The sequence below is a fragment of the Telopea speciosissima genome, chromosome 3 (genome assembly GCF_018873765.1).
Source record: "Telopea speciosissima isolate NSW1024214 ecotype Mountain lineage chromosome 3, Tspe_v1, whole genome shotgun sequence".
NCBI lineage: Eukaryota > Viridiplantae > Streptophyta > Magnoliopsida > Proteales > Proteaceae > Telopea > Telopea speciosissima.
The window spans coordinates 35,145,661-35,161,154 of NC_057918.1; the positions used below are offsets into that span (position 1 = coordinate 35,145,661).

At 38.4% G+C, this 15,494-nt stretch overlaps 1 protein-coding gene across 1 annotated transcript; it reads right to left on the reverse strand.

Annotated features, from left to right (window-relative positions):
- Positions 1–225: 225 nt before the first annotated feature.
- Positions 226–9,562, reverse strand: LOC122656122 (probable receptor-like protein kinase At2g42960). The gene is made up of 9 exons (XM_043850572.1): positions 9,518–9,562; positions 9,436–9,484; positions 8,215–8,885; positions 8,016–8,120; positions 7,328–7,450; positions 7,068–7,238; positions 6,745–6,874; positions 1,167–1,379; positions 226–624 (listed from the first exon to the last, which is right to left on the reverse strand). The coding sequence occupies exons 3-9, from the start codon at positions 8,859–8,861 to the stop codon at positions 499–501; spliced, it is 1,515 nt and encodes a 504-aa protein (XP_043706507.1). The 5' UTR covers positions 8,862–8,885; positions 9,436–9,484; positions 9,518–9,562; the 3' UTR covers positions 226–498.
- Between the last annotated feature and the right edge of the window lie 5,932 nt (positions 9,563–15,494).

A 15,494-nucleotide genomic window follows, 5' to 3' on the forward strand; every position in this document is an offset into this window, starting at 1 on the left:
CTCTGTAGCATCCGAATATATTATAGTACCATTTTTTTGAAACCCACCTCCAAAAATATAAAATTTAAACTTGGGCAACAAAGAGACAAGCCCAATGTGATCTTCAAACTAAAAGACCAAGCTCGTATGCTACAAGATTCGAGTCACAAACAGCTTTCCCCAGTGAGTGTTCCAGACAAACACTATAAGGAGGGAAGAGCATGCTAGACCTGCTGCGAATCCTTCCATTTTCAACAGCAATATCATTTTATAAAAATCTTTCATGAGCTACAAACATCTGTACACACTAACGTTGATTTGGGTCCTTCATTGTAACACCTATATAACACAAAACAATCTCTTCTCCAAAATCTACAATAAGAAAGTAACCCAAGCACCAATAACATTCCGCTTCCACTGCTGATCGTCCACTCTCTTCCTTCTTCGTCCAGCCTCATGCAAGCAAAGCTCAAGAATGGAAAGGCCAAAAGAATTAAGTACCACCCTCCACTGCTACAATTACATCCGGTTGTTCCTTCTGTTATCAAACGTGAAATCCGGATTGTCACTTCTATCAGTGTCAGAATTCTCTCTCTGGGAATCAACCTCCATTGTCCCTGCTTGACTCCTCCGGTTTCTCCTATCCTGGGAATTTCAAAACAAAGCTCTCAATCAGAATCACAAGGTGGCAGTATAGCCCATACCTCTGTCAAATATACCTGGCCTTTTTTTAGGGTGCATAGCCAAAAGATGTGCCAATGGAACTTTTAATAGTTAGATAAAAAGAGAAACTCATTTCAGGTTGGATATGAGCTCCCCAAAGAGGTAGGAGGACAAAAATGTAGAATCAACACAGACTAGCAAAGGAGAAATATCAATACATGTCTGAATCCCAGATATCTAAATAAATGCAAATACTGATACCTGTCTGATACAGGCTTGTTTTCTAAAGGTAGGGTTTTCATCAAGTTTGAAATTTGAGCCATGTTCCATAAATAGGTTCTTTTAAATTGCACAAATTTGTATTTGGATCAAGAAATAGACAATTGTTTCAACATAAAAAAGGGGTCAATTCACCTCATTTTCTGAAAATGATGTTGGTAAAGATGAATACATTATAGAGAATTCCTATCATAGTAAGCACTGCCACATTCTATGGAATTTGAAATATCATATCAGAAGCATACCTCTCGAGGTATAGGATATTCCTCTGACTCCAGCATCCGAACAACTTGGCTCATCTTTGGTCTCTTGTCCGAGTCTGGATCAACACACCTCAAAGCAGTCAAAAGGGCTCTTTTGAGGGCCCTAGTTGATGGCTTTGTTTCAATATTTGGGTCCACAACTTCTTCAGAGCGCCTACTGCCAACCATCATCTTGAGCCAGTCAACCAGATTCACCTACAAGCACCACCAAATCACATTCAAAGAGATTAAAACATCTACATTCATGAAATGTTTAAAATATATTTATCAAATCAAATTGATCCCAGAAGGGGGGGGGGGGGGGAGAGGAACCAAAGGACTGCCATAGTTTGGTACAAGAAATTATGCAAGGCTCAAGTCTCCAAATTAAGTTTGGATTTCTTCCCATGTGAACTCAAAAACAAGATGCTACAATTAGCCCATGAGACCATGAGGGCTCAGGGTACAGGGTTGGTTCATATGCTCATCAACTGAGATCAATCCTGTTTCCAACAAAGATACTATAATCCTTTATCAACAATAGAAAGAAACCTGAGCAGGAGGGTTGAACCAGAACTTTTTCATCAAGAAGAGAGGTAGAGCCATTTCAATCAGTTCCTTTTGTATGCAATCCAGTTCTTAAATCACATAGAATTTTAGTACAAGAACTGACACGTGGGTAAAGGATAAAGCATGGGCTCCATTTGGTTGCCCAGCAAGAGTAGTGATTTGGGTTCCTATGTGTGGGCGAAAGTGAAGAGAAGGAACATGGTAGAGCTTCCCTGTCCTATTTGGTTGGCTATGCAATCTTGGCCATGTAGATACCCTCGAAAAGAAAAAAAACAAATAAAATGATCTCCTTATTTCCTCACAACACCTCCACAACCCTTTCTCCAGAAATGAAGGCCCACGAAATTTGAGAATTGGCCATTTGGCCATGTGAAGTTCTAGCCACAGATGGATTCCATTTTGGAATTCAAACAGCCAAAATCTCTTATTTGTTTTGGCTTGTTGCTTCAACAAACCCTGACCTCTCATGCTCCAACAACAAAATCTCATAAAACACCTTAACATTAGTCAAATCTTTCAGACCCAGAGAAACACAACGATATTAACAGAAATGGCAGTGATGGATTATTTCCTTTGGTTTCTCCAGCAAAGAGAGCCTGGAAAATCCCACATGCGGATTGTTTTCTCAAGCAAAGGCAATCTCATCAGTTCCCAGCAAAAAAAATGTTCTCTCAGCTAATAGAGGCAGAGGTTCAACCAGTGGAACACTTCCCCTGGGATTTAGTTGGATTTTGTGACAGTGGAAGAGTAAGGGTGGACAAGGAAAAGCTCAGCATCTAGCCACCCAATAAACACTCGAGTGTCAATTAAACATGCCAAAGATTACCACAGCAAGGGAAAGTAGTCGAGCTTTTGAATGCAATTGCGGGTTTGAAAACCCCATTTGGGATCGTTATGGGCCCACCCAAGTGCCTAACAATCAATGTGTAATGGTAGCGTCAGTCTAGTAATTAACCAGATTTTCAATGGGCTACTTGGTAGGTAAAACAGAAAAGGACATATGGTGGAGGGCCGATTAGAGAAGGGGGATGAAATCTGAGATTCTAGTTTAAGGGAAGAGAGAAAATCAAATAATCACGCACACTCACAGTGGTAAACCCAATCAAATTGTATTTTCCAATACATCCCTTTCGTTGGGAACATGCAAATATATAAAGAGAAAAACAAAGACTCCTAACTAGACTTTAAAACTGAAACTAACTTGCAATCAATCTCTATCTCTCTATCTCAATTCCTACATATCCAACTCAAACAAAACAAAACACGAATAAAAAGCATAAAGACTAACTAAACTACTACCCACCCTTATCAGACCAAAAACCCGGGTGTTGTTCACCCATGCAACTTTATAGGGATTTGGATGTGGCTTTGTCTGCAATCCCAGCTTACAGACGTCTTCAGAGACGACATTAGTGCAACTACCCCCATCGATAACCATGCTATATAATTGGTCATTGCACTTCACGCAGGTCTAGAAGATACAATTACGGCGGCAATCTTCATTCTCGAAGACCTTGTGAGTGATCAAGACAGGATGAAAAACATAACAAGAGTGGCTCTCCTCATCACTGTCATTGTCGTGAATGTCACCTGGCTCACGCTTTGCCTCCAAATTAACTATCTCAACATTCAAGAGCTCTTTTGGGACACAAGGTATTAAATGATCCTTACCAATATAAGCTACCAAACGATTGGGACACTAGGCACTAATATGTTCGTACCCCTTGCACGTAAAACACTAAATGTCAGCCTTTGGAATCACAGGAGATCTGTCAGAACCACGCCGAGGTAGAGAATATGGTCGATTAGGTCATGAAGATGTCACACATGAACCACTAGCCTATGGTTTGCTAAATGACTTCTCCTGGGGAGATGGTTGCTGCTGACTAGAACTATCACCCATAGGAAAAGTATCTATAAACGTCTTCCAAGTGTATGGCCGCTTCAGACTTTCTTCTACCTAATATGTCACCTGTACAACATCCTCCATTATAGGCAGTCGACTTGGTGCTAGTGCTGCACTGATCTGAGGGTGCAAACCATTGCGGAACTGTGCCACCAATACCTCCACATTCCCCTCAAAATCATATCGAGTGGCTAAACAGTAAAACCTGGTGACATACTCCTCAATTGTCATGCTTTTTTGTCTCAACTGTACAAACTTGAGGTGCATGCACTACTTGTAGTTGGTAGGCAAAAGAATCTTTGGTTCATGGCTTCACTCATTTCATCCCAAGTAGTGACTAAGCCAATGCCTCGAGTCTGATTCTATTGTTGGTGGTTAACTCACCAGACTCGAGTCGTGCCCTTCAGCTTGGCCTCTGCAAATAGAATCTTTCTGGCCTCAGTCAATTCATACCATCTAAAAAATATCTCCAAATTGTGAACCTAGCCAAGGTATTGTTCTGGTTTGTTATCCCCATAAAAATCAAGGACGTCCAACTTCACTTCTTTTTCAGCTCCATACGGTGGGGGTGTAACATGAGACAGACGCTGTGAGATGAAGTTGGAAGAATCCCCAAACTGCATGGACCTCTTCCCTATATCAGATTCCACCAGTTGGTCAATAAAAGCTTGCATGGATGCCATCATTGTTTGGATGGAACTGACAACTGTGCTGAGGGTATCAACACGATCCGTAAGGTTGGCAATCTCCATCCTGCTTTCATCTTTATAGGAATTAAGCTGTTGGAGAATCCCAGTATTGGCCATCATGCTTAGGATATGAATAGAATCTCCAAATTCGTGATGATTCTGTGTTCGGAAAGCCTATTTTGAATCACTAGGGACCCACACAAGAGAACACTCAATTCAAAGTATCAGTGGAAAACAGTAATTAACTGAAGTTTAGGAGAGAATGGCACAACTGTAAATATTAAGAATCTTAAATGGCTTGATAAGGAAATAAAGAAGGGATATGAAAGGGTTTTGATTTATTAAATAGGGGTAGACTTGGAAGCCAAGAAAAATATAGGACAGAAAGGGTGGGCCAATTTAGGAAACAAGGAAAAAAAAAAAGAAAAGAAAAGAGAGACACGAGGGGAATCGTTGGGGAGGTTATTGTCTCCTACCTCACAACACCAGAAAAACCAGCAAGCGAAGGAGAAATCTCCCACACAAGAATATCAGATCACACTGAAATTTTGGGATTGGATTCTCTGCTATGGAGCTTCGGAAAACCAGGTATGAACACACATAAACACTAATTCAACTAACAGAGTAATTTTCTGAGGGTTGCTGTGACGGAAAAGATGGAGGTTAAGTCATTTGCAGACTCGATCTCACAACATGAGGAGTGTAGAAACTTGGGGATCTGGAGTTTGAATCACCCTAAGGGAGGAAGCTTACTCCCTAATTTGGAGAGAGAAGGATCGAAGTTGGTGGATTCAGTTATGCAGGGCTTCGACAAGAAAGCTTTCCTTCACTGGAAAGGCCAATTAACACTTGGGGCTTAGGGTTTGAAGTGCAACCAGGAATCAACCAGAAACAGTTGATTCCCTTCTTTCAACAGAGTAAATATTTTCTTCTTTTTGAAAAAAAAAAAGGACAAAGGAAATAACGAACAACAAAGAGAGAGGAGAAACAGGGAGAAGAAAAAGAATTCGGAACTTAGTGTGGGAAGAGAGAGATTGATAGGGAGGGAGATGGATGTGTTTCGGCTCTAATACCAAATTGGTGGAGGGCCGATCAGAGAAGGGGATGAAATCTGAGATTCTAGTTGCAGGGGAGTGAGAAAATCGCAGAATTACGCCACACTTACAGTGGTAAACCCAAACAACTTTTATTTTCCAATCTCTTTTTTGTTGGTTGCATGCAAATAAAACAAAGACTCCTAACTAGACTCTAAAACTGAAACTAACTTGCAATCAAACTGTATCTCTCTATCTCCTACAGTCCTACTCCTACCGTCCTACGCATCCAACTCAAACAAAACAAAACATGAATAAAAGGCATAAAGACTAATTAAACTACTACCAACCCTTAATGGACCAAAAAATCGGGTTGTACCGGTTCCGTCTGGGTTTGGGTTTCCAAACTGGTCATACAGGTCCAACCAGTACTTTTCCATGCTTTATTTTATTTTCCCTCACTTGCTCAACAAAGAGACAGAACCTCTGTTTTGAAAACAGTATGAATGTATACTTATTTGATCATCAGCCAGAGGGTAATCAGAAGGAAGCAATACTTGCATTAGATAAACCATCTATTTCTTGTGGATGTTCAGAACATAGTTGTCCAGGACACTAGGTGTCCCAAGGCACCCGCCTAAGCATTACCTAGGCACCCTAGGCGTGCAGTATATGATTATATGTAATATAGCAATGATAATTTTATATGATAATGCTTAGGGAGAGGGTTCCCTCCAAAGCCTGTGTGCAGTTTCAAGCAAAGGAGGGTGGTAGAATAGCAAACTTTGTCAAATACGGGGGTATTTAGGACTTTTTAGAAGGGGGTGCTACAGTTTTTCGAGCAGAGGTGTGCAGTTTCGGCCTGGACACTGGCGTCGTGGGGATCTTTTCCCCTAATGCTTATATGCAATATAGAAGCCATATCAATGTAATATGATATAATTATGCTAGTAATGACCTAATATGAGCAAATCAATATATAATAAACAAAGTATAGGATATACTATATGCATATTCATCAAAAAACAAAGCAATAAACATATATCAGCATATACTCATGAAGTGTCAACAAGGCGTGCTGTCGCCTTGGACCCAAGAAAGAGCCTGGACGACTAAGCAGTGCCTAGGCAACGCCTTGACAACTATGGTTAAGAGTGGATCAGGATAGAAATGAATTTGAATTTACAATATATGTCATGAACTAACTGAACTTGTAAGAATTACTTTAGGCAGAACGGTTATCAAAGATCAAGCAAAATCAAAATTATCAAGAAATTAAGATGTTTAATAGATATTCCATAAATCCCAATAGCAGAAACATACACATGCAGATGCTGAACAACAAAATCCTGTAAAACTATCCTCGCAACCTTTTACCATACCTCATGAGCAGGGCGACCATAGTCCACAGGATCTCTTCCCGTAATTGCTTCCAACAGCAAAACCCCAAAGCTGTAAATGTCACTCTTTTCATTCAAAAGGCCCGTATTTGCATATTCTGGAGCCACATATCTAGAAAATTAAAGAAAAAATATACATGTGAGAGAGAGAGATAATTGTTCCTCTACTCATGGCATCCACAACTTCTCAATTGAATTTTAAAAATGTTGACACTCAAATAAATAAATTCTGAAGAAAAATAGTAGAGAGAGAGAGATGATGATCATAAAAGTATCCACTAGATGTAGATTGCAAAATTAATTACCCAAAGGTGCCCATAACTCGGGTCGTGATATGACTTTTGCCGGCACCTAGAAGCTTAGCCAGCCCAAAATCAGACACCTTGGCATTGAACTCATCATCAATCAATATGTTACTGGATTTGATGTCCCGATGGACCACTTTAGGCTCAATAGCTTCATGTAAGTAAGCGAGCCTGAAGCAAATATCAAATGCTATTAGAAAAATGAAGCAACATGGAAGAAAAATAAATCGACAAATTCAGATATGGATGAATCAACTTACGCCTTAGCAGTGCCAAGGAGAACCTTCATGCGGGCTTCCCAAGTAAGATATCCATGCTGACGCATAGCTCCATGAAGCCATTGCTCTAAGTTCCCGTTGTTGACATACTCATAAACCAACAACCTACATATATTTAATACAAAGTAACCAGAACCATTACTAGAGCACATACTGATAAGCCAACAATCTACACAATTTTAATAAAAGTAACCATAACCAAACCGAGACCAACTACTCACACAATAACTGAGGGTGAATTCATTCAACCTGCTCAGAATACTCCATGAAAGTTACAACCAATGTAATTGGTGGTGTTCCCTCACATGAGCAGTATTTCAGTACATCAAGTTTCTAGGTAGTAATTTCCAGAAAAGGCAAAGTAAAATAAGTACATGGTTCGTTCTGGTACAGTACGAAGTAAAATATATATATAAAAATATTAATCTATAATAATTAAATTGTAGTGGGTTATGTCATGTGCATTTGAAAGCTTCCAGATCCATGCAGTTATGAAAGGGGTTTTGGAGACAAATGCATTTCATGGACATAAAATAATATCCTTGCTACAATACAACATACACTTACATATACGTGCATAACTGTCAAGTTTGGGGGATGGAAAGACGGATTAATAGGTATACTATGAATGCTGGCCATGTTCCTCACAAGCATGGAAAGGGGATCATACCTGTGAGTTCCTTCAACACAGTACCCCAGTAGCCGAACTAAATTTTTGTGACGCACATGGCCTATAGCTTCCACCTCCACTCTAAATTCCTTCTCTGCTTGGCCTCTGTATGGAAGGATCCATTAAGTTATTGTAAGTACACAAATTGAAATAAGGGAACACAATGCAATTGGGTATACAGAAATATTTTTGAACTTACAGATTGTTAAGGAGTTTCTTCACAGCCACTGGAGTCTTATTGATCAGACAGCCCTGGTAGACAACTCCATAACCACCCTCGCCAAGAACATTTTCCTTGGAAAATTTGTTTGTTGCAAGCTCGAGATCCCTTAATGTAAACCAGTGCCCCCAACCAAGGTGAGAGAATTCAGGCAGGCCAATTAGAGGTGATGGAGCAGTTATGGGATATGAAGATGTCCTGTGGACAGCATATGCTCCAGAATTCCCTTCTTCTCCAGATTGAGACCCAACACCGTCTTTCTCCAGGTGATGAAGTGAACCCGATTGTCTGTTATTATCCCCATTCTTTGTTTTGCCCGCACCCACATGAACCATAACCTTATCTGACTCTTTATCACTGGATTTATCATGAACGGTGAGAGTGATCCCATCATTGTTTAACACTTGGTCCATCTTCACCTCTTTGATTTCCTTTGAAATAGCTGGGATTCGGCTGAAGGGAAGCTTATCAATGGACCTTCTCGATTTCCTCCATGAAGTAAGGCAAAAGGAGAGTACAGAGAGAATGACTAAAATAAACACGCCCACAGCTATCCCAATTAAAACCCAAACCTTGAGATCGAAAATATCTGTTTTCTTGGATAGTTCAGCGTTAAGACTCACCATTTTCCCTCTCACAAACGTCAAGACCTACAAGATGGAACGCAAGAAGTGACACTGTATTCCAATTTCCAAGAATGCGAAAACTAATTTTTTAGATCTTTCTTTTTCATTATTACTAGGACTGGCCTAAGCTTCCATTCTTTTCCCATCAACCCAAGAATAGCCCAGGAGGTTAAGAAGGTGAACAAAAATTGATGTAACTAGACATCATACCTAAACCAAAATAGGGCATTTTGGGCGAGGGAGAGACCAGAAATTGATCATTAGCGACCTCTCAGAAAGGATCAGTACAACAAAAATAGGAACAGAACAAATTCTGATTCCTTCACCTAGTTTCACCAGTAGAAACAAGAAAACTGGAAACAAACTCAAACATGAATCAAGAGCATAATGTAAACTAACAAAAGCATAGACATTCTGTTTCTTCAAATTCGTTTCCCCAATAAACAAGTCAAAACAACGCATTCTTCTGATAACTAGTCATACAATATCTTCCCAAAACAAAACTAAAAAAGTATACTAAAACTAAACTAAGATAGAAATGTTACACCATTTCAACAGATTGTCATTTTCGTACCTGCGACGGGTTTCACAAGATCAAGCTTCAGAACCCAGATCTCTGAACTTTACCCCCAAAAATAATCCCAGATCTCCGAACCCTCTTCTCCACACCTAGTCCCACAGGAAAATAACTGAACTTTAACGCCGGATCTCTAGTCAAATAAACGCAAGAACCCAAGTTGAGAAAAGCCAAAAGGAGGTCCAAATCAACCCCATTGTGAAGAACACCAGATAAAAATGCAGTTGGTTAGGGTTTCCTCTCTGGGTTTTCTGTGTTGTTCAGTAATGGGTCTATTTCTTTCTCTTTCTTTTTTTTTTTTTTTTTGGTGCAGCAGTAATGAGTCTTTGAATCTAAGCTCAGAGGGAGCTTTCTGACACCACACCTGCTCCTACCTGAAAACCTTAACCCTAACGCCAGATGACAACAATAATACTCTACTATTGCTGAAGATGGGATTTGCAGGAATTACCTGGACATGGTATTCAGTGTTTGGAGGGTGTGAGGGGTTGGGTGGGAGGGATTATAAGAAGGGATGGAGTTATCAGTGGTTGGTGACTTGATAGATGCCTTAGTGCCTTACAAACAGTAAAAGAGAAGCATTGAAGTGAAAGGTTTCTTGGGCTTTTCCTTAATTTATTTAGATTGCTCCCTATCGATGATGACTGGTAATCAGAAATTTAATATAGAAAAGCCAAAAGGGCACACAGACTGAAAAGATGAAAAAAATATCCAAATTCCAAACTTTAGTATGAATTTTTTTCCCTTTTCTAAGTTTTTCATTCCCATAACAATTTATTAGGCTTTTTTGCTGGTCAAACGTCAAAGAAAACATTGATGATGATGGCTTAGCGAAGGTAATGAATGGAGTTAGTACTCAGTACTGTAATTTAATCTGAAAATCTCTAAACCAATCTAACGTGAAAGGAACAGTTTATGTAAAACTATTGCTCTAAAGTATTGGTATCGTATACTGGCGATATTTTTTTTGGTTTTGCATGTAGGTGATCCCGATACTGTGTTGATACCGTATCAATGATATAGTACGGATAAGGAGTAAAATGGACAAAAAACTTATTTTTGTCTGATACGACCGATCCATTCTAATACTGTATTGATATCATATCAGTTTTATAAGTGATCGATACTCAATCTGATACCGTACACTAGAACCATGTGTAAAACCCTTTGGAATTGGAATTGGATAGCCAGACTTTCCCAAACTACTGCCATGAAAAACATTATAATATACTTACCTCGTGTTTGAAGGATTGGTAAAAAAAGGCTTAATAAAATTAAAATAATTTTCAAAGTTAGATTACTTTGTTAAACATGGGCTCTTAGAGGGTTGACCTTCCTAATCTTCCCCACACAAGAAGCTGCCAACGTGGGATTTGCATCATGTGTAATAATTTTGCAGAGAGGGTCCATCCTAATAAGCTAATCTCAACTTTTTTTTATATATTTTTTTTGATGAAAGCTAATCTCAATTTTTGAAATTATTAACTTCCCCCACCCAAGGAGCTCTCTATGTAGGACTTGATCATGTACGATAATTATGGGAAAAAGATCTGTGTCCGAGAGTGTGGCCTATGTCAGCACTCTCATTAGTCTATCTCTCTCCTCCCTTGTTTTAAGGAGGAGAGAGATAGACACATGGGAGTGTTGGTGTAGACCACACTCTCGGACAGAAAACTATTTCCCATACATAGTAAGCTAATCTTAAGTTTTTAAATTATTAGTGGAGATTGGAAAAGTTTTCTTTCACCCATAGTGAAGGAAACGGATTTCAATCCTTTGCAGCCTGGGGTTGAACGGCTGTCGTGTTGCGCTCAACTCACAAGCCGCCACGTGGATTTGATGCAAATCTAGTGGTTGGTAGACAGTAGCTTGGCATTATTGAATTTTGAATTGAACCCGTTTACCAACCATTGGATTTGCATCAAATCCACGTGGCAGCCTGTGAGTTGAGTGAACACAAGGGTCGCCCAATCCCAGGTCACAGAGGATCCAAATCTAAAGGAAACACCCGCGAATCTACTGTCACTTTACTCAATTCAATCTTATTCCAATTAATAGGGTTAGCTACATGGATCCTTTTTATTTCCAATCAATTTAGTCAAAGCCATACTTGTCACATGTGTTAAGCTTCTTGTAGAGTCATTTTTGGGCATGCCCTTGGTTTTTTTTAGCTCATTTAATCTCAATCAAATCACTCTTTCATAATGCAACATTTAAAGGCCTGTGAGTTGAGCACAACACAAGGGTTGCCCAACCCCAGGGGATCAGGATCGTCTCCAGGGAATAGGGAATTGCTAGGGCGCTGCCAGCTGTTGGGTTATGCTGCACACATCCCTAGGCATGCATCGAGATGTGTGCGGCACAGCTCAACCGTTGGATGCCCCCTGGCAGCACCCTGGGCACACGCCTCCCTAGAGACGAGCTCAACTCAACCTCAGGTCACAGAGGATCCAAATCTAAAGGAAACACCCGCAAATCTACTGTCACTTTACTCAATTCAGTCTTATTCCAATTAATAGGATTAGCTACATGAATCCTTTTTATTTCCAATCAATTTAGTCAAACCCATACTTGTTACATGTGCTAAGTTGTGCTTGTCTTTCGTCACTATTTCTCAGTCTTTTATCAAAAAAAAAAAAAAAAATTCTTGTAGAGTCATTTTTAGGCATGCCCTTGTTTATTTTTAGCTCATTTAATCTCAATCAAATCACTCTTTCATAATGAAACCTGTAAAGGCCTTTGTTCATATGTCCATGCCACCACTCAAACAACTTTCTCATAATTTAGCAGAGTTACTTGTAAATTAATTTTAATTTGTTCATTCAGTATTTTATCTATTTTTATTTTACTACTCATTCATCTCAACATCCTCATTTTAATAACACTAAAGTTGTTTATATGTTTTTTCTTCAATGCCGTACATTCAGCTCCCCCCTATTTATTGGAGGTTCGAACTAACCTTCTTGTTCCCTACACCCATCCAAGCATAATGATACCTAATAGTGAAGGAGGAAGTGGCTTGAGGAAAACTCGTCCTTAGTTAAGAATTGCTTCATACATATTAATAAAATTTTGGGCAAGGGATCTACATATCACTTGCATGTAATGGCGTCTTTCATGTCAAATCAATGGGCAGATAAAGAGAGGTGCCTCATGACTAATATATAAGGAGTTCACGTGGTCAAGGAGGAGGGAGAGTATGAGCAATGTACATCTTTCTTCTAGAATAATAATAATACTATAAAAATGTTTTGATACTATTAAAAAATGTCAATTTGATGCAAAGTTTGCTCGTTAATTAACAAATAAAATTCCTAGTCTAATGGAGTGAAACACATCTTGTCCCAAAAAAATGGAAATAAAAATTGTAAAGGAAAAAATTTAAAAGGTTTAAATGGAAATGAGGCAATTTCATACTTTTGCTTGAGTTTGAGTTAGTGGAATTGGTAATCGAATCAGCATCCTGGGATTCAAATGATCGGAATCAATTAGCTATAAGTCAGAAATTGTTTGAAGTGAAAATCAATAATAATCATGAATCAAATCCAACCCATTCTGGATTCGATTCCTGATCCGATTTGATCAGAATTGACGATCAGATTCAGATTCTTAGAACCGTGTTCACAACCTGTTATATTTGTCTTCAATTCTTGTACCGGTTTCAAAGATTGATCCGCTCCAATATATTTGTGGCGATCCAAATGAGAATTTTTTTCCTTATATATGTGATGGACAATTTGACCTGATGGACCGATTCAACTTGGAGGAGCATTTATATGTTGGACAAAAGATCTCTACTTGGTCGCATGGTCTCTGGGCCAATGGGGAAAGCACGCCTGGGTAGATACCCAGGAGGTAGAGGCGTCATTTCATAGTGCCCTATGAGAGGGCATAGGAAGCCCCATCAAGTAGAGATCTTTTTTCCTTTATATATTTTATCGTCTTGTTGTGCAAACAAGTAAAACAAGTAAGATTTGATTTTTCGTGCTAGAATTTTTAAAGAGAACTCTTATCCATTTTTGGGTGTTCTTGAGAGATCTCTGCTGTTTTTCCTAACTTGGGACTACATTATGACATTACCTATAATGACTTTTTTCTGTGTCTCTTCACTTTTTCATTTGGCTTTTCTTGTTTGTTTTTTTTAAGTAATGATCAACTCCTCCTTTGGCCTTTAGTTATGAAGCATTTATTCTATAGTCCAAACGTGAATAACGTAAGAATATTCCAATCATCCACCCAAAAAAAACGAAAACAAATCAATATGCATTAGGGATGTGAACGGATCGAATTCGGTCGGATAGTGGCATTATCATATTCGTATCCGATTATATTCGGACTGATTCGGATAATATCCTATCGTTTTCGGACGAATTCGGATTATTTTCGGATAGTGATTTTTTGAATATAGGTTCTCCTAAATGGATATGAATACGGATCGAATATGATTTTTCGACTATCCGTTGATATATTTACCGTTTTTATGATGAGGGTTAGGGTTGAGACTTGAGAGTTCAGTAACTGCCATTTCTTCTACTCTTCTTAGTCTTTTATTCTCTTACGTTTTTTACTTTTGATTTTTTAATAGATATGTAATTCCATGTATCGCATTGCATAAAATAATATATATAAACCAATAGCAAATCTAGAAAAAGAATCACATTATCTTAACTTATAAATTTATAAAAATAAGATAACAAAATCCAATAAGGTAACTTAAAAGGATAGACAAACATAGAGTTATATTTCAGATATTTTATTAATGTCAGACTGCTAAACGAATCGGATAATAATTGGTCGGATAGGGGGATTATCATATTCGTATCCGATTAGTTTCGGACGGATTCGGATACTCCTAAACGGATACGAATGTGGATCGAATACGGATTTACGAATATCCATTTACATCCCTAATAAGCATCATAACAAATATAGAAACAATTAAAGAAATAAATAAACAAATGAACAAATAATTAAAAAAATTTGTGTGTGTGTTAACCATGAGCCGCGGCCACAAAAACAGAACTTGTCATTCCAAACATGAAACATAGAAAACGAATACAGAAAAACAATGTAAGAGGTGCTCTAAAACAAATGCAGACATTGTAACACCTCCAAGTTGGGGGGAGAGAATAAAACTAGTGGGAATTCAAAAAAGGCTGCTTTAATCTTCAATGGCTTATGACCTTTATATCTATTTATCCCCTAATCTGATAAAATTTAGACCCCATGGACCCAAATGATATAGATCTGAATGTGGATGGTTTGTTTGTTGTTTGTTTTTTTAACGCGATTTCTGAATCATTTGCGATGGCAAGAGTTTTTGTGTGTTCATATTTTCATGTATGCGTGTGCGGACAATAAAAAGTCATTATAAATTTATGATACTTAAGGAGGGAAATGAACAAATTTATCTTCAAATTCAAGAGTTACTGTTGACCCAGAATGCAAATTGGTCGTCCAATTAATCTAACCATGTTTCAGCCTGATTTTATTCCAATGAAACAAGAAATTTAAATAACAAAAAGGGCGAGTTTTTTCCCCCACCCATTGTGAAGAGAGAACCTCTTAATTCAAGGGAACTGACCTTCCAATTGAACCCAAAAAAGGAATTTTGGATCTAGGAAACAAAAGTTAACGATGAGAATCCAATCATAGCATCAAATCGCCTTGGGCAAAGAGATTTTTTTCTTCACCTTTGGTTGACTGAAAACCTTTTCCTAACAAAGATATTGTTAAATATGGTAAGTCACATCAGCTGTTAGTTGAGCAAAAATTTTAGTGTGTTGATTAGAGAAAATCAATATTTCAATTTGCTACTCTTATGTATAGATTTGGATTTGGTTTCTTTTATTATTCCATTCCTAATCACCATCCAATTCATATGTCAATAATGTTGGAGATTTTAGCAAAGGAAGCCGCAAAAGAAGCCCCCATTGTCTCCCACCATCTTTAAATGTCTCTTTTATTCTAATAAGTTGTCTATATTGACAATCATAAGTAGTGTGTTTTGTCTATATGGATTGTGGAGCCCTTGTGCCCCTAACCAATGCCACTAG